This window comes from Triplophysa dalaica, chromosome 9 (genome assembly GCF_015846415.1).
Source record: "Triplophysa dalaica isolate WHDGS20190420 chromosome 9, ASM1584641v1, whole genome shotgun sequence".
In the NCBI taxonomy this organism is placed as follows: domain Eukaryota; kingdom Metazoa; phylum Chordata; class Actinopteri; order Cypriniformes; family Nemacheilidae; genus Triplophysa; species Triplophysa dalaica.
The window spans coordinates 730,879-756,753 of record NC_079550.1 but is presented as its reverse complement, the minus strand read 5'-3'; the positions used below and the strand labels follow the sequence as shown (position 1 = coordinate 756,753).

Genomic DNA, 25,875 nt, shown 5'->3' with positions numbered 1-25,875 from the left:
GGAAGGCAATACAAGACGCCGCTGGTTTGCTGAACGCAGGGATCTTGATGGGGTGTAGGAGTGTAGGAGGGTGTGAAAGTATGCTGGTGCAGATCCAGTGATTTGAATCTGATGCGGGCTTCATCTGCATTTGACTTTATATGTGAATCATAAAATGTATTACATAAATCACTCTCTTTTGGAAATGATATACTGTAGTGAAAGTGAGGTGAAAGTGACTAATTTGTCAGTTATGGTGACCCATATCCGAGATATACCTCTGCTTTTAACCCATCCAGAGAGTAGTGAACACACGCACAGCAAGTGGTGAACACACATACACCCAGAGCAGTGGGCAGCTATCACTGCAGCGCCCGGGGAGCAAGTAGGGGTTTGGTGCCTTGCTCAAGGACACCTCAATCATTACCCGCCTCACCTGAGGATCGAACCGGCAACCTTCTGGTCACGAGTCCAACCCTCTAACCATTAGGCCACGTATATGGCTTATAACACACAAAGGTAGACTACCTCATAATGAGTGCTGAAAAGAAATGGAACATATCTTAATTTTTCATATACTGTTTTGGGTAGTAAAGTAATAATCTGTGAAATAGTTATCATATAGGCTTTGCTAGTCTACAGCAAATTATTTGTATTAGAAGAATGGACCAAACTGTGTGTCTGCATTCATTTATTTTATTCTTTAGTTGCAATAGTTTGCAAACAAGAAAAATGCCCACACCCACAATACAAAGCGTTATCTTTATTGTTTTGACTTAAAAGTATGCATTGGAAAACATTGTTGTCATAATTTTCATATACTGATACATACATTTATTAATCTCTTTCATTTTTGCGTTGGTCTGTTGAGAAACATTTTGCGACTCAGCTCATTCGCTCACTTTCACCAGCAGATGTCCTAGTTGAGCTCTGATTTGAAAAGCTTGGAGTAATGAACCTTAAAGCTTCTGTGGTTCAAAAACCGTCACGACGCCATCACGATTCCAAGTGCAGTTTAAGATGTTTTTATAAAGTCCACAGAGTAACATGAGATCCAAAAACACAAGATTGTAACATACAACGATCGACAACTGAACACAGGGTATATAGATATGCACAAATGCAGGGACAAACAGGAAATGTGACACAGGTGAAACCAATTATAGGACACAGTGCATTATGGGAAATTGAGTCTTAAACCAAAACACAGGCAGAAACACACAGCAACATGGCGCCCTCAGATGGAGAGCCGAGGTGCCAGCAACAGGCTGTGACAAATACCAACATATACCTATTTCCTTTGGAAGTATCATGTATTTCAGTAATATCAGTACACACCGACTGTAAATGTCTAACAGCAGTAATAAACTAAAGAAGTGGTAAAAGCTGAGGAAACAGGGTTTCTTGTGGATTCACAAGAAACAGCACTCCACATTGTATGAATAGACTACCTAAAGATTATTACAACATTTACAAAATATTAGGCTATTGTATCCGGGTTGAAATTATATCTTTACTTTTACAGTTGAAATGTCACCAAATTCTGATGAATATTGTTTTATATTATAGATATATAATATTGTTTTAAATATAGATCAATATGTTTAAAATGTGTATTATTGCCGATATTTATGCCTGAATGTTGTATCCAGAGCTAAGTGTTAATACCTTTATTGTCACTTTAAGAGGTCGCAGGCTTTATGTCGTCATTTTAGATGCTTCTCGCAGTCCGCACCAGACTCGCTGAGAGGAGCTAACAGGAGCTTGAGACCTCTGTGCTGTGTGGAGGAGACCGCATGTTACAGCGCCTCATGTCTTTTTCTGTTAATTTGTAGGCTACAGACAATCAACCATTCTGCCTTCATTAAAAGAGCAACCAGCAGCTGGTCGCAGTCCGGGTCCTTTCTTCATTCAGCACAACATAGAACACAACGCAGAACTTACAGTTGTGTTCAAAATTATTCAACCCCCACTGAAATTGATTGTTTTGGTCGGTTTGACATTGATTATGATCATTCAGTCATCCTGCTTACAATTAAATCAAAGAGGCACGTGTAGGTCAGACAAATAAAACATAACATTTATAATGAAATAACCACAAATGTCTTTTCGGAGCTCACATCATTATCAGTTTTATTCAACCCCCAAGTGACATTCTCAACTCAACTTTATTTATATAGCACTTTTTACAATTTTCATTGTTACAAAGCAGCTGTACATGAGACACATTGAATACAAGTATGAATTCTAAATTCTAAAGCAGCCCCCCAGGCCAGGCAGACGGTGCAAAACAGTATGCAAACGGTGGTGAGGAACCCAAAACTCCCATCGAGAAAAAAACCCTCAGGGGAACCCAGGCCCAACCAGGGGATTCCAGTTCCCCTCTGGCAAAAGCTGCTGCCTCTGCACAGGCTCAACAGTGCTTTCACAACAAGGCTTAATAAAAATATAAAAATTAAGGATTTAAGATTATCATTAACAATCTAATAGCATTTGAAATGTTGTAGGAAAAACAAAGTTGTCGCGTCCTTTATCCAGCTCTATCCTCTTAGCTCTTGTCAGGTCACCGCTTCCCATTCTCAGCTCTGCCATCAGGTCTGGGCATGAACTGCATCCTGCGGTAACCTTGGAACAAAAATACAAGACTGGCTGAGAGTAGAGTACTGTTCTGCACTCTTTGATGCAACAAGTACATCATTTGTTGTTGGATGTGTTCCTGGTTCCGGTTGATCTAAATAATGCAGCCTAAATCCTCTGAGGATTAATATTATGGAGGTGTCTCCATTCAATCTTAGTACTTAGTACAACATCCTTTTACAGTTATAACAGCTTTTAAACGTGAAGCATAGCTTGACACAAGTGTTTTGCAGCGATCTACGGGTATCTTCGCCCATTCATCATGGGCAAAAGCCTCCAGTTCAGTCACATTATTAGGCTTGCGCACTGCAACTGCTTTCTTTAAGTCCCACCAGAGGTTCTCAATTGGATTTAAGTCTGGTGACTGCGATGGCCACTTCAAAATGTTCCAACCTTTAATCTGCAACCATGCTCTAGTGGACTTGGAGGTATGCTTGGGATCATTGTCCTGTTGAAAGGTCCAACGTCTTCCAAGCCTCAGGTTTGTGACGGACTGCATCACATTGTCATCCAATATCTCCTGGTACTGAAGAGAATTCGTGGTACCTTGCACACGCTGAAGCTTCCCAGTACCTGTAGAAGCAAAACAGCCCCAAAGCATGATTGACCCCCCGCCATGCTTCACAGTATGCAAGGTGTTCTTTTCTTCATAGGCCTTGTTCTTCCTCCTCCAAACATGACGTTGATCCATGGGCCCAAACAGATCTAATTTTGTTTCATCAGTCCACAGAACACTATCCCCAAACTTCTGTGGTTTGTCCACATGACTTTTGGCATACTGCAGTAGACTCTTCTTATTCTTTGGGGACAGCAAGGGGGTGCGCCTGGGAGTTCTGGCATGGAGGCCTTCATTACGCAGGGTGCGCCGTATTGTCTGAGCAGAGACTTCAGTACCCACATCTGACAAATCTTTTCTCAGTTCCTCAGCAGTCACACGGGGACTTTTCTCCACTCTACGCTTCAGGTAGCGCACAGCAGTCGAAGTCAGCATCTTCTTCCTGCCACGACCAGGTAGCGTTTCAACAGTGCCCTTTGCCTTGAATTTGCGAATGATGCTTCCTATGGTGTCTCTGGGTATGTTTAACATCTTTGCAATCTTCTTATAGCCATTGCCCTTCCTGTGAAGAGTAATCACCTGTTCTCTTGTCTTCCTGGACCATTGTCTTGACCTCACCATGTTTGTAACCACACCAGTAAATGTCTAGAAGGAGCTGAGTATCAAAGTCATTTTAAAGCTGCCTAATTGGTGCTTATTAGGCTTTATTGCTGCTCCCTGATACCCACAGGTGTTTTCAATACCTGATTGAAAACACTTCATTGAACCTCTGTTCTTCAGAGTGGTAGTCTTGAAGGGGTTGAATAATTATGTCAATGAAGAATTCACAAAAGAAACATTTACTACTGTATTACAAAACTAATTGATGTCATTTTAGTTGCATATGGTTCTTTAAGAAGTCCTTGTAGGATTTCATTCTGAATACAATTACAAATGTACACTAAATTCCCTAAAACCATTTACAGCATTGGGGGTTGAATAATTTTGAACACAACTGTATAAGAATTAATGGACGTGCATCCAAGCTGATATGAAACTGTTAAAGAAGCACGCCCGTTACACTATCATGAGTTAATGCATAGAAGGAAATGTCAAATGAACATGGTTTATTGAAAATATATGCTTGACAAATAAGTGGTTCAAGCAAACTCAACTGTCATAATAATATGCAATGTAAAGTAAAGATAACACTGTATGCAAAATTGTATAGGGATGTATGTTTCACAAAAAGAGAAACTCTATAATCCAGCAGTTATCTTTATGCATGTGCATGTGACATAATGCAGCGCTGCACAGACCAGCTGGCGTATATCACATCCAAAATGCAACTAGAGCAGAATTAGTTTTTTTGCACCTCTCTTTGCAACTACTATTCACAGCAATAAAACTGTTCAAATATTTCAAACAGGTTGCACAGAACGGTTAGCGTTTATCAGCACTTACATGCAGAGCCAAAAAGATTTGAAAGTGTAAAAGAAGTGTGAAAGACCAGAAGACGTGACAAAACCACTCAGTTTCCTCCTCCTCTCACATGGCTAAAATGAAATGACTCTGGCAAAAATCTTTGACTGTCCTTTGTTAATTTAAATATTAAGACACACCAGGAGATAAACAATTCAAAGACCAGCTAATGGAGCAAAGTTGTGTTACAAAATAACATCTGGCCTAACAGGAGTGCTTTACTGATATCATATGAGAGGATGTTGATGTCTAGAAATAAAGAAAATCTATAGTCAGGAAAATAACATTTCTTTTCTTACAGTCAGGAGACGGAGCAGTGCTCCCACATTCTCTTCCTTTTCATGAGGCCTCTTGTTTTTTGCTCATTGCGGGGAAGGTGGTCGATCAACTCATACAGTGTGAACATGCAGAAGGAGATCTCTTCGTAAGCTGTTCTTGTGCCATTCTCAAAAAGGCAAGCAAAGACTGTGACTGCAGGGCCATCAGCAGACGTCAGCTCAACATACGCCAGGTCTGAGTAGGCGCTGGGCCCGTCGTATATGACCCAGGGTCCTAACCAGCTGTCCGGGTCCCGCGGCAGAAGGCTGAGGTAAACGCCTAGGTCACGCCGGGCATGTGACCAAGTCGGGTGTGTATATATCACCCACGTTGCTGCGAGGAAGTTTTCTGGAGACCACCTCTGGAGTCCCGCGGAAGTCAGCTGTCCTAGTAAATGTTGGGATTGCCTAAGTGGAGAAAAGGGAGCTGGAAACCCGATCACGCTGCCCTGACATCCATTCCTGGGCTCCACTAGTTTCTGCACCAGCTGGCCATCGCCAAAAACAGTACCCTGGTTAAAGCTAATTGCCTGTACCCTGCAACCCGACGAGCTCCGAGCATTACAGTACAGAACAGTGACTCCATCTTCTTCATCTACAGACACCATTTGACATTCCACGCTCTCAGGAGCCGCCAATGCCTTCCCATAATGCCAAACCTTTCCATGTGTGTCGCTGTAAAAACAGAAGGAGTGTGCCGAGGTTTTGCACCTCTTGCCAAAGCAGTTTCTGCATTCAATATGATACGCGTAGGCAGGGATTATAAGACGTCTAGATTTTAACTGCGTCCCGTGACCTGGACCCACAGCAAAGGTGGCCCACTCTAATAGGGAGACAAAAAAGCAAAACCTTTATGTTCAACTTACAGTTCACCAAATTGTTAAGCAAATAATTGAAAGAAATGTGAGGGGTAAAGCTTTGCTGAGCCACTAGGATTATAAGACTGACTTGTTTTCATAAAGGTTTTCCAATGCTTGGTTATTTCTAAATAAATGTTTCACCTACAAGTTTTAACTGCAACGTCACTTTGTCTTTCCTTTTCTTTGAATAAAACCAATGCTTAAAATGTTTTTTCATAATTATCCTTACCGAAACAGTGTCCATTTTGTTGATGAAAATTATTTGTTAACGACATGTTTTCAGTGATAAAAAGGTGACAATACCTAAATAAAAATGAATGCATAATAACAAAAACTGTAATAAAAATATACTGACATTTTCGTCCACTAATAAAACGAGATGAAAATATTATTGTCCCAACTGGCAGCAGTGGAGGAGCTAGAGTTTTATAAATGGGGTGGCCAGGGGGATGGCCAAGGCTACTTCAGGGGGTCCTGACAGACCATGACAGAAAATGTGTGTGTAACCCTGACCTGGCATCGGATTATAAATTAATCTATCAAAGCTTTAGTTAAATAAATGTATGTAATTCTCAAGAACGGTCAATTTCAGTGTTTTAATATTATATATGATGTTGTTAACATTATTGGTGCATTATTTGTGCTTGAATTTGTAAATTTGGTTAATTGAATAAACTGTTGGGCTGTTTTAATCCACATAAACGTGTCATATTCTCGAAAATAAAAACAAAAAATAAAAACTACAGGTGACACAAATCACGCAATTAGGAAATCCTCCGCGAGGCTAGACTGTCTCATTTCATTCACTTCTTGAACTTTTGAGGCTGCATGCTTTGAAAACCAAGTGCTAGTTTTTAAGTCCGCGAACTCATCGGTTGCAGCCCTTGAACACAGGGACAGAGATTTTGTGAGCATGGCGCGCTTCAGGATGGCTCTTCTTCACCGGTGAATCATCTAAACGCCTCTGATTGGCCAGTATATTCACACCATGAATTTGATTGGCTGCTCAAAGCTTTAGCAGAGCAAAAAGGCTGCCATCCACATTCCTTCATTTTCACTTCAACTTATTACGACTGTCGTAGCTAGTTTTGTATTGTGCAGGGACTGTTTTTCCTCTTGAATTTGGAGAGCAGTTTAGTTCGCCTTGTTGTCATTTTTTTCCAAAGCCTCTGTTGATTTCCGACCCTAATGTAAACAATGTATGCCGGGAAGCGATTCAGTAACTGTTAATGGAGCGTAATGTAACTTGCACAATGAAAAGTTGTTTAGGAATCTTAAAGCCATTGCTAAAGAGTGAAACTTATTTAAAACATGATTCTTCCATTTTGGGTATTTCTAAAGTTTGTATGAAGTACACCTGCAGAATGTTAAAAGAAATAGGGGATCTCTCCCAACACTGTTTATGTTTATCTAAGCTAAGAAAACTCTGGGAAAACTTTACATTTACGCAACATATAAAAGTGTAAGTTAGAAAGTAGGTAGATAACACTCTAATGGTATGGTTAAATACCATTTGCATATTGCATATTGCATATTGTTTTGCACTATCTGCCTGGCCGGGGGGGCTGCTTTAGAATTCATACTTGTATTCAATGTGTCTCATGTACAGCTGCTTTGTAACAATGAAAATTGTAAAAAGCGCTATATAAATAAAGTTGAGTTGAGTTGAGTTGAGTTAAACAAAAAAAACGTACCTGGCTGAGTCTGACTTGAAATGCTTAGACAGCAAGGGTGTAGCCTACTTTTTAATATAGTCCTTAATATAGCTCCTAGTCCAGGCTCTTGTTCTGTCCAGACTGGACTATCGCAATGCGCTACTGGCTGGACTTCCAGCTTGCACAACCAACCTATACAGCTTTCCTGGAGCTCAGTGGTAGGAGCATTGTGTTAACAACGCAAGGTTATGGGTTTGATCCCAGGGGATTGCACATACCTAAGTATAAATGTATAGCATAATGCAATGTAAGTCGCTTTGGATAAAAGCATCTGCCAAATGCATAAATGTAAATGTAGATGACCCAGAATGGAGTGGCAAGAGTGGTCTTCAATGAATTGAAGAGAGCACACGTCACTCCTCTCTTCATTAAGTTACATTGGCTTCCAAAAGTTGCTCGCATCAAATTCAAGACTCTGCTCCTGGCCTACAAGACCACCAGTGGTTCGGCACCACCTTATCTTCACTCGCTAATGCAGACATATGTACCCACCAGATCCCTGCGCTCTGCAAACGAACAACATCCTGTGGTGCCATCCCAAAATGGTATCCCACGTACTTTCTCCGGATCGGTTCCACTTATTTGGAATAATCTGCCCGCTACAGGTTCTGTAGCCATCTTTAAGAATCGTCTGAAAACACATCTCTACTGTCAACAGCTGACTGATCAGTTCTAACTTCTATTTATTTCCTACTCTTACAAAAAAAAAACATCTAACTTAGCTCTGTATAATGGGTTTGCTTTTGGTCATTATGCCGTCCCAATTGCTTTCATTGTTTACCCCATATAAAAGCGTCTGCTAAATGACTACATGTAAAAATGTAAATGTATTTTGTTACTTTGTTTACAATTAGTAAAATCTTATACTGCACGTGGATCCGCTTTCCTGCCTGGTTACTCCCTGTTACAGTAACTTTGTGATTTCCATATTTGTTGTTATGAAGTAACATTGGACATTGCTGGGACTTGGTGATTACCTCCTTTAGACGTAAATGGAACTGATTATATTTGTTGCAGCAACCTAACGAATAACATTTCTGAGTCGTGACGAGTACATCCCAACGCCCAAAAATATATTTTTTATAATTTAATTTAAAAACATCGTCCCTCACATGAAGGATTAAATTAATTTGTGATTTAATCTCTGCATTAAAGTGTCAATTTCATTTATAGTTTGAATATTGTTCTAGTCAAATATGTGTTATACAAAGTAAAGTAGATATTTATTGACAGAGATGAATAAACATTATCTTTAAGCTTAACATTCTATTGTCTTACCACATAAGTTAAGCAGGTTGTCCATTTTTAGATAAAAAAAAAAACAAAAGCTTCTTCAGTCACACTTACAAACATTGTGGTCCGTTCATTAAAACTAGTGTCTAGTTGCAAATCAGAAAGGTATAAAGTACAGAAAGAATTTTAATAACCACAAAACTAATATATCATGTAGTGAGGTAATACGAAATTACCTTTAATGTTTAAATGATGCGAGCGCGGGGCTCTTCGCAGAACAGAGAACGCGTGTGCCGTACAAACCCGCACATTAAATATCTAGAAACAATTTTAATAGTTGTGTCTTATTAGACTCCAGTTTAAAAGTTGTGAAAAGTCGGGCGGTTATATCTGCATTGTAACTCACATGAAAGACACTGGAATATGAGAAGTAATGAAATATGCAAATATAGCACCTGAACCCTCACCTTTAATGGTGTCCCCTATGACCGTCTTTGTAAGGTCTGTGACTGAGCTCCAGGTGTCTCCCTGATCACTGCTGGACACAAAGCAAAGACGGGTCACGTTCTTCCCTGTTGTTAACTGGTACGACTCGGAGGTGTGACCCAGAACAGCAATGAAAAACAGAAAGACTGTGCCGGTAAAGTCATCATAAACAGGACAAGGGTTCATGGAACGGTGGCCAGGCAGTCGAGCTGTGCTCAACACCTGCATGTCCTTCCACTGCATAGAGAAAATCAGAACATGACATCAAAACCTAATTATTCACAGTGCACATCATTTCAAAATAACATTTTAGAAACTCATACTGCCTTATAGTGTGCGTGAACAGAGTCCCAGCTCACCTCCACGTAGCTTTTGTGTAAGGTTCCTTTGCGCATGGCCAGCAGATGTGCTTGATTGTCTGCAGGAGTCAGACGCTCTTCGCAGAAGGCCAGAAAACATCGGCAGCGAGGCAGGTAGATCAAAGCTGGTATACGATACGTGACACCACTGGACTCCTTTTGGAAAAGCACAGAGCGTGCTGGGAAATATTGGGAGGCCATAGCTTCATGAATCCGAAGAACAGTCAACACCGCTCAAAAACAAATGTCGGCTAACGTTAGTCTGGACCTCACAAAACACTTTCCGACTCAAACACTGAGGTTAAGAAGCTTCTGAGTCAGCTTTCACAAAGTAAAAAAAACAAGAGCACACATACATACGGAACACAGCAGAAGGTGCGAAGAGCGTGTGTCATTGTGAGAATCATTGAGTCAATGTGCAGAGAGACGACAAAGTTCAGCGTCAGCGTTTTGTTCAAAAGGCTTCTAGATTTGAATGTGAAAACTGTCACATTGCTTTGTAATCTTTGTTTTTTTTAACAATAGTGTTTTCATGACCCTATATAGCAATATCAAACAAATGTGGTGAACCTGTAAGATTTCTCACATGACATCCACCGCATTCACTTATCATCAACAGACAAGCACACAGATCCATTCTATCGTGTAAAATACACAGTTTTTTCCGGGGTCAACAATTTAAGCATGTTTTTTTTTGTTCAAAAGGCCAAAACAAAAGCAAGAGGTGCAAAAGCAATGTGTTTCTCTGTGTTGTGCGCAAGCTGGTGTTCATTCATGTGCTCACAGGTTTGACTCATCAGCAGCACACAATAAAAAAAAGAGCAGGACAAACATCTTTTCTCTCTCCCTCTAGATCACAACCCATAATTCTTCAAGCTCCATAACATCTGCTCACTTCTGCACTTCAGAAATACCATTTCTCATTGAACAAATTGCTCATGCTTTGTTACACTTATGCAATGTCTTATTTAATTTCTTATATTGTTTACTCATGCTGATTATATTATACTGCTAATCCGTAGAATAGACTTATAGTCTCAGCATTTCTTCATTTAGTTTACAGGGTCAATGTAATGGTCAGTTCTGTAATCAAGTTCCGAGTCGGACAAACCAGAAAAATCAGCTGCTGTGACCATCTTAAGCAGGGTCTGGCAATTGGTTGCCCGCTGGGCTAAGCAATTCGAAATGTCACACAGGATATATTAGTTAAGAAAGCTTTTACTGCCGTGTGAGTGGAAATTACCGTAAATAACACAGTAACTGTGTACATCATCGGGTTTTATTATTGAAGGTTTTATTTCAGATAAGCAACCGTTAAGTGTCAAGCTAAGAATTAATTAAATATAGTGATAACGTCTCATAAGGAATAAAAGTAATTGTTAAGTGGGTTTTTTTCATTAAATGAAACATACGTATGCAGACTTCGAATGCGACCTTCGGAGGACAAAGCCCTCAAATTGGGACAAAGCTTATGATGCTGTCTGGGAAACTAGAGTATGGTCAAACACACACTTGAACTCATCAAGGCCCATCAACATAAACCTCTGATTCCCTTGAACACTACAGTACAGATGTGTACTGTAATATTTATTTCAGTAAATTTCTGCATTTAATTATGTAGTATTATTAAGTAATTGTGGTCAACTAAAAACTCAGACCTAATTTAAAACAGAAAAAAGCAATTAGGCAAACTAAAATTAACACGGCTCTAATTTATCCAGCTGTAATTTACATAAATGTCCTTTGTCATTTATCTGTTTAATTACATTTAGTCATTTAGCAGATGCTTTTATCCAAAGCGACTTATAAATGAGGTAAACAATGGAAGCAATTGAAACAACAATAAGTATAAGTGAAATAAACTGGTCTCATAATAGCCTACCACAGATCACAAAGCTAAGTGTTTTATTTTATATACAAAGAGTAGAAAAGAGACAGAAGTCAGAACTGATAGGTCAGGTGCTGACAGAAGAGATGTGTTTTCAGATGATTCTTAAAGCGGGAGTAACACACGCAGTTTCTGGCAATCTTATATTAATGAGCAGCTAGAGTATGTATTGCATACTTCGTATTTAGTTTGATCACATTTATAAAAGATAGATACAGCTGTAAAATTATTTCCGAAACCATATGGTATGTGCGGGGGGGACGCTGAACTGAAGCATGTGTGCACCCATTGCCAATAAAACACAGACATCAGTTTTACTCACCGCATTTGGTTCATGTCTGGCATCTTTTAGGGCTGGAACAGCTCCATAAATCAATTTCAAACGATCTCCAAATCCAGCGTTATATCCACAGTTTATATAACATTCATCACCCAAATGCAGTGAACAAACAAACACCTGAACTTCGCAAACGTATGCTCTCTCTCTCCATCACACAAGTTAAAGTGACATCTGCGCATGCTCCGTCTCCGGCTCTCATTGTTTCCGAGTGCTTTTCGGGGTGATTTGTCCAATAATGGACTGAGAAAAATTGTTACAAAACAGTTTTTATGTTAAAAAAAACTATCCGAAACCTGTACAATCGCTGGGGGAGTGTATGGAGCACAGAAATTCTACGTCATACGCCCAACCCTTTTTTTGAGAAGTTGACCATGTTAAGCATGAGAAGACAGCATGTTTAACATTGTAAAGAAGTCAGAATGCATGACACATTGTTCCACTGCCACAGGTCACGTACCTTGACATTTATTTGAAGATTCACAACATATATGTTTTACTTGTTATTTGTCTCTGTCTTTCTGGAAAGCATTGAAGGACTGGATGGTAGAGAGCGGTATAGTTCCTGATGATTTCACTCTCATTTCACAAGTTATATTGTATGGAATTACGAAAGAGCGCGTGTTTTGACCGATTTGATTTATACTATTATACTTTTAGCAAAACACTTTATACATGAATGCAGATATTCAAAATCTCCTCCTTTGTTTATTGTTTTTAGAAAGGATCTAAAAAACTTCTCAGATGCCTTAGTAAAATTAAAAATACAATTATTTAATTTGTTTGTATTGTATGATGTGTTGTCATTTTATTATATTATTTACTTTCTTATTATGTTTATTTATCTTTTGCCTTAAGGTTTGTTGGAATATTTGTTTTGTCTGGAAATAATATGGTTCTACTGTGTTGAGTCTTCCAAACCAGATTATTTTCTTTCGTATAGATTTTGATGACATTTTGTTGTATTAAAATGTTGTTCTCAATTAAAAAACGCCTATGGTAAGGAATTATTCGTTTTCGGACACATCCCATGGGGTCACCAACATGCGTCACTGGAATTGCGCGATGAGTGACGTCATCAGCGGGCGACGCGGGCGCAGGAGTGACTGCAGTTCATAACAGGTTTAACTCATTTTAACCAAAACAACACAATATCAGAATCAAGCATGTCCACCGTTAACGATGTATTCAAGTCTCGATTAACACAGAGATCACACAGTAAAATTGGCACGTGTATTTAAACGTTTTGATGAGTTTAATACGTTTATAATAATTCGAATTTGGCACGTGACAAAAGATTGTGATGTTAGGAAAGGTTAAGTTTTAAGATATCATGAATGCTGCCTAGACGTGCTATCAGAAACTTATCACTTCTACTGATGTCGCGTTCACGTGGAATAAGGGAGTGCAGACGGTCAGTGAATTTGACTGAAATGTGTCAGCTGTCAAAAACAAATCATCTTCTCTGCTGTAGACTTCCAGCGCGCTGGATTTAGATTCTGGAGTTTCAGTCAAATACAAATACTTTCCAGCTGAAAGAAAACAGAACATTCCCGCATATCTTAACTTTATGATTAGGGATGCAAGATGCTGACTCAATTATCGATCAAATACGGAAATGACATCGAGATGTCTTGGCGATGTTTATGTAAACGCACCAGGTCGCATATTTATGAGGAGTGGTAGTGATCGAGGATGAGAGAAGTGATTACATTACATTTTATACGATAGTGTGTTTGAGTACTGGATTCTGATTGGCTCTTGGTTGGAAGGCGTGCATTAAAACTGTTTGATGCACGGTTAGTTCCAGTCAGTTTGTTTAACGTTTGAAAAAAACCGACATGTGTCATTTTCACCTGTCTGATCAAAAATGACTCTGTAAACATCAATAACAGCTTCAACTTGGCAAATGACCATGGTATAAACGGGATAATCCACAGCTAACCGAGCATTCAAGGATTTTAATGCACTTCTTGACCTCCACATGAAAATCCTTTAATGCACGGCCAGCTGTGGATTATCCCTTACATGAACTATTCAAATGTCTTCATGATCCACTTTAACAGAGAGATCATTAGATTATTGCTGTTCATTATATTAGATCTGCACACTGCTGTCCTAACAAGCATCATTATATATATATTTATCTGTCACAGTCATTGTGCTTATTTGTCATCACAAAGTTTTTGTTGTGACGATTCACTATTTTCCAGAAACATTTCATTGTTATTCAGCCAGACAAAATCATTTCCCAGATATAATGATCCATTTTAGTTTTGTGAGTTCTGATTGTTAGCATTAAAGCATGGAAAAGCCTATAATAGCCATTGATTTACATCGTGTGAAAGTTATAAACACTGTTCCGTAAAAGTCAACATGTGTTTGAGGACCAGGGCCCTTCATTCTAACTGTAGAATTATTGTTACTGAGGGGTTTCTTGCAACCAGCTGCAGAACATTAATGCGTGCAGCCCTAAACACAAACATTCTCTCGCGTCTAATGACATGTGTGTTTGTGTCAGGATGATGACGTCACAGAGATGGAGCGGCGGTCACGTGTCATCTGTGCTCTGCGCTGGTGTTTGTTGTGGATCAGAGCAGCTGATGGCCACCGGAGCAGAAGGTGGTGAAGTGACGCTGTGGAATCACGATGGATTGCCGCTCTCTAAACTGCACGTGCCTGGCGATGAGGATATTACGAGTGTAGCATTCTCCCCATCATCGCCCTGCGTGCTGTACGCCTCTCATGGACAGAGCGTCAGCGTCCTCGACCCCAGAAAGCTGAAGACCACCGTGACTGAACTGCGGGATGTGGCGGAGGAAGAAATCAACTCGCTGTCTGTGAACGAGACGGGTGGCCTGCTCGCTGTGGCCGATGATTCTGGAGTCGTGACAGTGATAGACGCGCAACTGGAGAAAGTGACCCGGACCCTGCGGAAACATGCCAACATCTGCTCTTCTGTGACCTTCCGTCCACATCGATCTCAGAGTTTACTGTCTGCTGGTCTTGACATGCAGGTAAAGACAAGCTGAAGACATCCCATAATATGTCTCTTACCGTGTGCTGCAGGCTGAGTGAATGATGAGGGTTTTTTGGGTGTTATGCTGCAGGTGATGCTGTGGACTCTTCCTAAGGTTCGTCCGATGTGGTCTTACAGTCTACAGGAAGCTTCAGTGGAAGGCACAGGGCAGATGTTTAATCCTCCGCTGGCACACTGCATAGACGCCGCCTCTTGCGGTGACGTGTTTGCCTGCGCAGCAGAGGACGGCTGCGTTCATCTGCTGCGGGTGTCTGCAGACTCCAGGCTCAGAGGACGGAGCATGTTTAAAGCTCACAGTCAAGGAGTGTCACAGGCGCGATTCCTCAACTTCATGTCTCATCCGTACTGGCTAACCACGGGAGGGAATGATGGACTGCTGGCTCTATGGGACCTAAGTGAAGATGCTGCGGCGCTCGACAACAAGATGACCGCCCGGAAGAAGAGATCTAAAGCCCGAGCAAAGACTAAATCACAGATGAGCACAAAGGAGGAATCGGATTCAGAAACGCGTACAAGAGTTGAGCCGAAACTGAGTTTAAATCACGGGGATAAAGTGAACTGGCTGTGTCCGGCTGTGCTAAGGGGGAAGCTCAGTCTACTGGTGACGGACCCAAGTCCCGAGCTGTCGGTATACTCGCTGGACAAGCTGTAATGTCCATCTAAATTACGTACGTGTATAATGTATGATGTTACGAGTCATTGTTGAAATGTAATGAAAATAACCCAGACAGTACTAAATTTAAATGTGGTGATATCCATATGTATAAATCTCATTGGTTCTTGAAATTAAAGTCTCATTGCATAATTGCATTACTTAAAATGCCCCCAAAAAAGCATGTCTGAAATCATGCGGTAACTTGCGCTGCTAGATTGATAAATTGCATTGGTTATTATGGGAACAAGATGCATATTAAAAACACCACAGGGGAACTTAATTATACGACAACTATTCTCAAAAGACGCCCTATCTTATGAGATTTAAGTGTGTAATGTGTTGCCACGTTTACAGTAAGAGCTCTTGTGGGTTCAGTTTCATTAGATGAACAATTTATAAGGGTTTTATTTAGGACACATTATTAACCCACTTTAATGACACGTGTGTGCTTTTTGAGCGTGGATAATTTATTGAACTTGTATTTTGAGTGAACACTTCTTCATCAGGTCAAGGCTTTTAAAACCAATAATTGTCATCGGAGTTTTAAAACTCAAGGTTTAATCAATACAGACACAAAATGCGAACCTCACTTCAATTTCATTCGAAGAGCCACATCAATGATTTTAACCAACTGAAAACTAAAGTAACAAAAGATCCAAATAAACATTTTACACAACACACATTGTCCTGTATCTATTCATGTAATCACAACAAAGTACAACAAATGTCTGAATGATTCCAGTTGTTAAAGATTGAAGTCAGAGTTTGGCTAGAAACTTTTCCAGTGCATCAACATCAGCATCTCCATCTTCTCCTTTACTATCACATGCACTGCACTCAACAAACTCCACACGATTAGTCAACTGAGAGAAGTCGAAATCTTTCCCCTTCTTCCCCAGAAACACAGAGGCAGTCCCCACAGGCCCGTCCTGAGATGAGAGCGCTGCTGATCTTGTGAGTCTCAGGGTGTTCCTGCACAACAAAGACATTAAAAACATGTCAATGAGATGAAGAAATGTTGGGCACCTGCTGCCTGTAACAGAATCACGAGGAGATGTGGAGTATTTCTGCAGACGTTAGTATTTTTCATCTGGAGCAGCAGCCGGAGTACGCAAGTACACTAACACATAATGGCCCTTCGTGGAGCAGTATATCCTGTTCGAAACGCACCGCTAGATTACTTCAATGCAAGTGTGCTAGAGTTGGTTAAACTCTGCAGGACAGTGGCCGTTTCTCAGTATGAGTTCTTCAGCGGTCTCGTGTCCTAGTGTTCTCACTCTACGTCATCAATAACCGCCAAAGTCCAGTTCCAATACTCAAGAACAGAGAACGCATGAAAGAACCTGGATGTGCTCTTGACATCAAGGATGCATTGAATGTTGCCTTGCTCACGTACAGAATCCGCTTGAAGTCACTGTGGCGCATCCATCCAAGCTCGTTCTTCTGAGGCTTCCTCGCAAGACCATTCTCTACAGGAATACAAGTCCGTTCTTTTGCATTCTTGGAATTGAGAAACGGCCTCCAGAATCAGAAATATTTTGAGATATTTTTGTCAAGGACAGATGTTGAGTACTTCACAGCTCAGAAGGGCTCTTTTACCGGTTTGCATTGTTGCAAGGCAGCTGTACAGAAAACATTTTTGTGCAGCATACATGACATTACAGTATAGAGTTAGAACAGGGGTTCTCTACTTTCTGACTCCAAGTGTTTTAAGGCCCCCTTCCCACTCAGAACATTTTATTTATGTATTTTTTAATTATTGGTCATCTTGAGGCCCCCTTGAAAGTCAGTTGGGCCTACCTATTTAGAACCAATGGGTTAGAACTGTTGCTATACTATTACATTCAAATGTAGAATGTAAATCTAGTTGTCAAACCACTGGCCCTGTGGTCAAGTGACAGTGTTCCCAGATATTTGAGTTGAAAAATCAGCAAACAGGGATAATAAACACAAAATAAACCTAATTTTTTTTTACTTTACATACAGCCGTTACATACACTCACCTAAAGGATTATTAGGAACACCGTATTAATACGGTGTTTGACCCCCTTTCGCCTTCAGAACTGCCTTAATTCTACGTGGCGTTGATTCAACAAGGTGCTGAAAGCATTCTTTAGAAATGTTGGCCCATATTGATAGGATAGCATCATGCAGTTGATGGAGATTTGTGGGATGCACGAAGCTCCCGTTCCACCACATCCCAAAGATGCTCTATTGAGTTGAGATCTAGTGACTGTGGGGGCCATTTTAGTACAGTGAACTCATTGTCATGTTCAAGAAACCAATTTGAAATGATTCGAGGTTTGTGACATGGTGCATTATCCTGCTGGAAGTAGCCATCAGAGGATGTGTACATGGTGGTCATAAAGGGATGGACATGGTCAGAAACAATGCTCAGGTAGGTTGTGGCATTTAAACGATGCCCAATTGGCACTAAGGGGCCTAAAGTGTGCCAAGAAAACATCCCCCACACCATTACACCACCACCATAATTGTGTTTATAAGAAATTGAACCGGTGTTCCTAATAATCCTTTAAGTGAGTGTATGTATCGATTGTTTATTGTTCACTCCCGCATTTAAATGCAGGTGTTACTCCCTAAACTTTGCAGTGCCTGCGTGGCCTTAAGGTAATTTCAGTGTTCTAAATGAACAGCACTATTGTATAATATATAGCAAATGTTGGGAGTTATTTTCACAATCTCTGTCAAATCCCTCACAATGAGATTTTTTTGGCGCTTTGCCTTTAATTTTACAGTTTAGTGGCAGCGAGGACAAGAAGCAAAGTGGGAGAGAGAAGGGGTTGGGTTCGGGAAAGGACCATGAGACAGGATTCGAACTCGGGTCGCCTGGTGCTCAACCGCGCCACATGTCAGAGCCCTGCCCATTAGGCTATCGGCTCAGACAACAATGAGCATTTTAATCATTTGAAGAACATGTTACAGGTACCGGCTGGCACCACATATACAGCTTATATGCTCTCTCTGGAAACAGGAGAAAGAAGTGAGACAAGGCAAAACATGCGTCCGTTTTTCATCTCGCTCAGCAGAAAGAGGAAAACCGCAAAGCGGACCAAACTGACGTAAAGTCCTAACGGAACAATTATCGCCACACTGCCCCCTGCTGGCGACCCCACAATAACTCCTGACATTTATATAAAATATTTGAGTACAAGGATGGTGACAACAGGTTGATTATCCTGGATTAAACATTCAAACACCAATTATAAAAATTACAAAACCTACCACAAATGTGATAGCACTTTAGTGGGCATCACAAACACATGCAAGATTAATGGTTCTCAAACTTTTCAGATCAAAGTACCACATCTAATAAGATAAGACGATCCAAATACACCTAATCACTGTCATAGAAATATCCCATGCATGCTTCAATGCAAGTGTGCTAGATTAGATTTTTAGGTTAAATTAAAAGTTTTGGGCTGTATTCCTGAAAGCATGGTAAACTTACTGTCAGCTAAACCCTGAAATCTGTGTTGATTAACCTGAACCTTGTGGGTTCAAGAACACGTTTGAAGGGTAAGTTTAATCAACCGCTGGAAAGTTCAAGGGAAAAACATGAAGACATGGTGACTGGTAAAATCTGTGATCCATTGACAATGGAAACGGCCAGGAAGCTTAACAGTTTTAATGAAACATTATAAATCAGCGTTTTTTCCACATAAGACATCATTTTGCATTGGTGTGCAGTATAAAGTGTAAGACTAAAGACCTTTAACGTCTTATTTATTTTATACTCTTACAAAAATGTGCAAAAATCTTATGCCAATGTCCAATAAATAGCTGTAACAAATGGCACCCCTTCAGTGGTTTATATAAGGGCTACTTTTCATTTTATTGTAATCAGAAATAATTCATTAAAGTCTGAGTAAGATGACATTGAAATATGTGTTCCAAGTTGGTCACACAACAGAAGTGTGTTATTAACCACCCAGCCAAATTTGAATGGAGAAAATAAAATCTTGAAAAATAAGCAGGACTCTCCACTTCTCAAACCGCTGTTTGCGCTGGCACCCAATCGCATTGCTCAACAAACGTTGAGTCCCCAGCCCAGTAGACTATATGTGAATTATGTGAATACGTTTTATGGGAGGATTTGAATTCAAACACGCACAATATTCTTCAATAGATAATACACAAGTTCACCTATGCCGATAACAATCCAGGTTAAAGGGTATGTGTATTTGATGTGGGCCCTGAGCCTGGCAGTTTCTTCCCAACTCTGAGTACTCTTAAAGAAAAAACATTACCGCCCAGTCATAGGTATTATGTTACAAATAATGTTTAGTTCAGTATGTACTTCTAAAAACATCAATATGTTGCCAGGAGACACATGATTTATTTTGTGTTCCTAACCCTTTAACTCTTTCCCCGCCATTGACGAGTTATTTCGTCATTAAAAAAACGTTCCCTACCCACATCTAATGGGGGATGAAAAAATAACAAATGAAGATAGAAGAACACAGTTTCTTTTGAAAGCTGAGACCCTGTTCTTTCATTTGATATATTGTTTGTCCATAAATTAATAACAGAAAATGTACTGTGAGCCATCAAAATTTTGTGAAAATGTTTAAAAAATGCTGGCGCTGGCAACTTTTTTTAAAAGGCTGGCGGGGGAAGAGTTAATAAACTTTCTGAACGTTTTTTCAGTGTTATAATTGTGACAGAAAGACGTGATACTCACAGCTCCTTTTCCAACTGCTGCTGAATTAATTTAGCTGATTTGGCCATAGTTACATCTAAAAAGAGAACAGAACAAATATCAAACAACAGGCACACAGCCTAACTAAAACATGAGGAATATGTTGTTATGCAAGTTCCCAATTCATGATTCCTTTTCATGTTTTAATTCATTAGGTAATAAAAAACAGTTTTTTTTAATTTTCAAATAAATACTACACTAAATAAATACTATAAATACTAAATAAATACTAAATAGTAATACTGATCGGTATCGGCCGATACTGGTTCTAATGATCGGTCCCAAAAATCCTGATCAGAGCACCCTCATTTTAAGGCACCATCTAGTGCAGGGGTGTCCAAAGTCAGTCCTGGAGGGCCTGTGTCCTGCAAAGTTTAGCTTCAACCCTAATCAAACACACCTGAACAGCTAATCAAGGTCTCACAAAGCAGACTAGAAAGTTCCAAACAGGTGTGTTGAGCCAAGTTGGAGCTAAAGTCTGCAGGACTGTGGCCCTCCAGCACCGACATTGGACAGCCCTGATCTAGTGGATTCTCATGTACAACAGGTGCAATTAATGGATATTTCACAATCTATAAAAAGAAATGGCCTTTTTATTGTTTTATACTGCTGTCTGAGGTCTACGCATGACCTTCACCTGGTTTTTACATTCAAAAACATCAATCAATAAGCAATAGGCTATGTTCTACCCTGGTTTTGAGGCCGGTTCATGAAACGCTCGGCTTTGCATTGAAGACTTGGAAGTCAATGCCCACTGTTATGATTGGATAACATTTCTGTGTGCGGTGCTAACCACGCTTCGGAGCAGAGATCATTACCAGGGATGCAAACTCATCGGGGTGAAAAAAGGTGAAAATGATGTGAGACCTCCGATGCATTTAGATAGATACACATAATATATCAGAAAAGTCCATGGTCTGCCAAGTGTCCAGGATAGACAAACACATGAAGAGATCATTTGCAAAACCAGATATCTCATTTGAACAACCCAATTGTTTTACATGATATTCCTTGGAATGCACAACATTTAAAAACAGAGTTATTTTTAAATTTCTTTATAAATTATTTATTTATAAAACAGCTTTCCTCTTCTCAGGAAGTCGGTCTTTTCCCATTTAATCACAGACGTTGTGCTTGTAAATACTGGATAAGAAAGCAGGACGTCTTGAACTTGACGCTTCACAGCCGGCACCCAATCAAACCGCTGTGCTCTGACACTGTACTCAGGTGTTCTTTATTTATTTCACTGAAAGCATGAAATGATGCCTTTGTGTCTGTTTTTTAATCCTTTCCCCACACATTTTATTATAGATTTGTTTTTTTATGATTTAAACCTCCTCAGTATCAAGTTTTAAGTTATTCCCTAACAAACATAAATCAGAGTTTAAAATAATGGAACAAGAGAATTAAAATTAATCTAGATTAACTGTTAAATTAAAACCTGGATCAAAAAACACCTTGAATATAAACCAGATTATTTTTAAACAAGGTTCACAGTTTGGTGCAACAGAATTATGAAGTTCAAAATATTGGTTAAATAGGGTTTAGGATGAAGATATCCTGGGGTTAAGTAACTAGAGTCATGTTTTTTTTCTCCACGTAGATTGTAAAACATTGAAATGTGTCGAGAGATGTTAACGTTATTGTGCTGTTTTTATTTCCATTGACTTGTATGTGTTTAAAGGGGAGTTTAAAGGTATAACAGTAGTGGACCAAAGCGCTGTTTATGTATTTTTTATGGAGATGGTTTACTCTTACATACCGGGCAGCTGCATGTACAGTGTCTCCGTCACAACATGTGGGTCTTTTTCTTTTCTGTGGGAGTTTTTCTATTACAGGTCAGGTTAGGTTGAGGTGTGCACATTTATTGAAACGTTTACCTTGTTTGTTGCAGGCTACTAAAAGAGTTGGGCCATTTTTTGCTACCATGTTGTCCGTAAGGATTGAATAGAGAAATTCAGCCACATCTCTGACGTCCTTCTGGAAAACACTGCTGTCCACCACAAACACGATGGCTCTACATCCCAACAGAAAGACATTTGGATTAATTTAAGATCATTTCAGTTGCATAGCGAATCGTGTTTCTCATCAGTGTTTTGATCTTTATAACTCACCGAGCTATGGCCTTGTACTTCTCCAAAATCTGAGATCTTAAACTCTCGTGTCCAGGAACATCGATGAGAGTCCAGCTGGTGCCCTGAAGACACACACAGTACATGAGACACGGTTTTCAATTGTGATTGAAGATGTGCCACTGCTATTAGTATAAATGCAACGCTCAATATGGCGGCTCACTAGAAGGATTTCAATAGAGCCCATGGTCAATCGATAACGACTAATCAATCAATGTTTATTCGTACAGAACATTTAAAAAGGGGCAGGTCAAAGTGCTGTACAAGTAGATAAAATAACTAAAACAAAAGTATACCAGTACATTAAGCAACATCAAAAATAAGATAAGAATAAACATTAACAGCAATAGAAAATATGTGTGTATTGAGTCTGGTTTTAAAAATGGAGATAGATGGTGCAGTTTTTACATGCAGTGAAAGGCTATTCCAGAGTTTCGGGCCAAAAGGGGGAAAGCCACGATCACCTCAATCTTTAAGTCTCCATCTGGGAACCATGAGTAACTCTAGCTCACAAGATCTCAGGGTTCTGGGGGGATTGTAAGGGAGCGGGAGATCCATTAGATATCGAGGAGCAAGATTATTAAGGGCTTTATAAACATACAATAAGATTTTAAAATCGATCCTGTATTTGATAAGAACCCATTGCAGTGAGCGTAAGATGGGTGAGACTTGATCGTACTTGCGCGTCCCTGTAAGAAGTTTGGCAGCAGCATTCTGCCAACACTCTTCCAATTTAAATCTAGATTAAAGACACATCTTTTCAGCCAAGCTTTCACTTAATGCATAGTTAATGAACAGCAGCTACGCTAATTATCTCTTTATTCTCTTTCCGCCTCTGCCTCGGGATGCCCATCCCGAGGTAGGAAGAAGTTCCACCGTGTCCAGACGACTGACAGATGCCCATCCCCAATTTGAGATTACGCCAGCTACAGCTGCAGACTGACTGACCATCCCAGCTCCATCTAAGACAATTCCACCACCAGCCAAGAGAAATATGACCATCGGACCGTCCCAGCTCAGACCACTACATCCCCAACCAAGAGCAAAAGACGGACTATTTGTCTTATTAATGCTGAAGTAACAATATTTGGTATTAAATGCTAAACTAAGATTACATGTCACCAGTTTGAGTGCAGCTATGACACGTCAGAGGGGATCTGGCCCTCCCGGTTGAGCCTGGTTTCTCCCGAGGTTTTTTTCTCCATTAATCAATCATTGGAGTTTGGGTTCCTCGCCACAGCAGGGCAGTGTTGGCATGCTCACCGGGAGACTGCATTCATTCATTTATTTATTTAATTAGAAATTAGATATTATTTATTAGAATGATCTTACTCGTTGTATAAATACCATGCACTGTGCTGTGTTTTAACTTTTCTGTTTTCCTGTTTGCCCCTGTAAAGCTGCTTTGAAACAATACACATTGTGAAAAGCGCTATATAAATAAACTTGAATTGAATTGAATTGAATTCTGTACTAGCTGAAGATGAGAGGAGAGACTGAGAGACACCGACATAAATTGAGCTGTAATATTTCAGGTGAGATGACAAAAATGCATGAATGGATTTGGGACATGTAAACCCTTGATCGGATTGAAAACTGAACCAGGAAGTTCTGCCCATTTGCAATGATGTTGAAATGATGCATGATGCACAGAACGAGCTGTTGTTGAAGGATTGACTCTCATGTCCATATACATATGAGTGTGCTCTTGAAGTAATGGTAAGAGGACGTCTGGAATGCTCATCTTCATACAGCAGATATGTCAAAAGATCTAATCTGATTTGAAGCTTGTCAGATGTATAAATAGGGTTGGGTACAGAAACCCGACGCCGACTGACTTAAATGTGGACTGAGCCGTCGATTGAGACATTTGCCATCATTCATGTAAACGAAAGTCAGAAAGCTCTGATACTACAAATCCAACACATCTTAAATAATGGTCAAATGGATTGCGAATGCTGACCGTTTTTTTAAAAAATAAAGCACGTATAGTGTAGCCTACAAGGCTCACTGCAAATGGACTTTATCTGTTGATATATTCAACGCATTTTCTGCCCATTTTTAAAATAACTATGGTGAGCATTTAGTTGAAACTGGAGGGTAAACAGTAAACGCTAGAATCTTTCAATGATAGTGTCCATGCTTATTTCACATTCACTTAAAACGTGAATGGTGTTTCAATGATGTATTTTATTATTATTTACATTTTTACATATACATTTTAGGCATTTGGCAGACGCTTTTATCCAAAGCGACTTACATTGCTTTATCCTATACATTTTACGTAGGTATTTGCAATCCCTAGGTATTTGACATCTCAGAGACCTATTGCAGATGACTAAACAGTGTATAGCAGATGTAAGTGCAGACGTCAAATAGACGTCAGCCAGATGGAGTGTAGTGTACTATCAGTTCAGATCACCTTATATTAGTGTTGAACACGATGTTCTGATCTCTTAATCTAACAGATTTCCTCCCAATGTAAACTCAGTGTGTCCACGTGAACGTAAAAACTTACTCTGTCATTTTTGCTTCTGTATAATGCGCTGCTCTCTGTAATGGACGTCTGAGTTCTCAAAAACCTTCCTGTTAGTAACTGCAAAAACAAAACACATACAACACAACATTGTATTGCAATAACGTTATTGCGTAGCAGCACGTCTTGTCGAATGGCGTTTAACGTTATTTGTTTATTTGTTAACGTCATACCAGCCCTTAAGGCTATTCGGGGCAATCATAGGATGTCGAAAGAAATGGCAACAAAAAAATGTGTAACGTTAACTCACTCGTGTGAACAACAGTGTTTTGCCAGAGTCACACAATCCCAGCAGAAGCACAACATTTCTCACTTTGCTGGAGCCAAATACATTTCCGAAGTAAGCTGCACAGGAAACACAAGACATTAACAACAAACCCCTATATCAAACACACAAACTCTAGATCCGCAATAAACAACAGCAATAATGACGTGCACACGTCACACTTCTTACCGACAGTGAGAATTACAACCACAAGTGCCACAAATATCCCGATGATAAACAGAGGATCTTGATTCTGTATTTCTTTGATAACCGTGTCCAGCAGTCCAGACTCTGAGGAGAAATCCTCTAAATCTAAATGAAGTTTCTCCTCCATGCTTTGCGCGTGCTGTTCACAACACGGCGGAAATGGATGATGACACGTGTACTTCAGCGCACGAGTTCATGAATATTAAAGACGCCGTGATGACGTCGCTTGTCAATAGACATACTTTACTATACCGTGTTGTTTTTATTTTAATTAATAATTGAAAATAGAAAGACAGCGGTGCTGTAAGCTAGAACGATTTGCGTTTTTAAAGGTTAGGTCACTTATAATTTATATTTAGTGCCACGTTAAAAAAGAAAGAAATTCAAGATTTCGAGAATATAGTCGAAATGTTACGAGAATAAACTCGTCGTAATACGTATTTTGTTTACGTGAAAGTTGTATTTTAAGAGTTTGTTTATGCACGTCATCTG

General features: G+C 39.8%; 3 protein-coding genes across 3 annotated transcripts; 1 reads left to right on the top strand and 2 right to left on the bottom strand.

Annotated features, from left to right (window-relative positions):
- Positions 1-4,231: 4,231 nt before the first annotated feature.
- neu4 (sialidase 4) lies at positions 4,232-9,870 on the bottom strand. Its single transcript, XM_056757229.1, has 3 exons — positions 9,604-9,870; positions 9,226-9,481; positions 4,232-5,773 (listed from the first exon to the last, which is right to left on the bottom strand). The coding sequence occupies exons 1-3, from the start codon at positions 9,802-9,804 to the stop codon at positions 4,935-4,937; spliced, it is 1,296 nt and encodes a 431-aa protein (XP_056613207.1). The 5' UTR covers positions 9,805-9,870; the 3' UTR covers positions 4,232-4,934.
- Positions 9,871-12,880: 3,010 nt separating this feature from the next.
- Positions 12,881-16,201, top strand: wdr53 (WD repeat domain 53). The gene is made up of 3 exons (XM_056756184.1): positions 12,881-12,950; positions 14,350-14,845; positions 14,939-16,201. Exons 2-3 carry the CDS (start codon positions 14,351-14,353, stop codon positions 15,518-15,520), a joined length of 1,077 nt encoding a protein of 358 aa, XP_056612162.1. The 5' UTR covers positions 12,881-12,950; position 14,350; the 3' UTR covers positions 15,521-16,201.
- srprb (SRP receptor subunit beta) lies at positions 15,970-25,564 on the bottom strand. The gene is made up of 7 exons (XM_056756186.1): positions 25,366-25,564; positions 25,162-25,256; positions 24,894-24,971; positions 22,358-22,440; positions 22,124-22,260; positions 20,226-20,280; positions 15,970-16,495 (listed from the first exon to the last, which is right to left on the bottom strand). The coding sequence occupies exons 1-7, from the start codon at positions 25,508-25,510 to the stop codon at positions 16,282-16,284; spliced, it is 807 nt and encodes a 268-aa protein (XP_056612164.1). The 5' UTR covers positions 25,511-25,564; the 3' UTR covers positions 15,970-16,281.
- Positions 25,565-25,875: the final 311 nt, after the last annotated feature.

Excerpts from the sequence above, each read along its gene's own strand:
- neu4 (XM_056757229.1), bottom strand. The coding sequence starts at position 9,804 with ATGGCCTCCCAATATTTCCCAGCACGCTCTGTGCTTTTCCAAAAGGAG. Across the intron at positions 9,482-9,603 it reads TACACAAAAGCTACGTGGAG|TGGAAGGACATGCAGGTGTT; the intron begins GTGAGCTGGGAC and ends TTCTCTATGCAG. Across the intron at positions 5,774-9,225 it reads CATAGGGGACACCATTAAAG|AGTGGGCCACCTTTGCTGTG; the intron begins GTGAGGGTTCAG and ends TCTCCCTATTAG.
- wdr53 (XM_056756184.1), top strand. The coding sequence starts at position 14,351 with ATGATGACGTCACAGAGATGGAGCGGCGGTCACGTGTCATCTGTGCTC. Across the intron at positions 14,846-14,938 it reads CTGCTGGTCTTGACATGCAG|GTGATGCTGTGGACTCTTCC; the intron begins GTAAAGACAAGC and ends GTTATGCTGCAG.
- srprb (XM_056756186.1), bottom strand. The coding sequence starts at position 25,510 with ATGGAGGAGAAACTTCATTTAGATTTAGAGGATTTCTCCTCAGAGTCT. Across the intron at positions 22,441-24,893 it reads ACAGAAGCAAAAATGACAGA|GGCACCAGCTGGACTCTCAT; the intron begins GTAAGTTTTTAC and ends GTGTGTCTTCAG. Across the intron at positions 22,261-22,357 it reads AAGTACAAGGCCATAGCTCG|AGCCATCGTGTTTGTGGTGG; the intron begins GTGAGTTATAAA and ends GTTGGGATGTAG.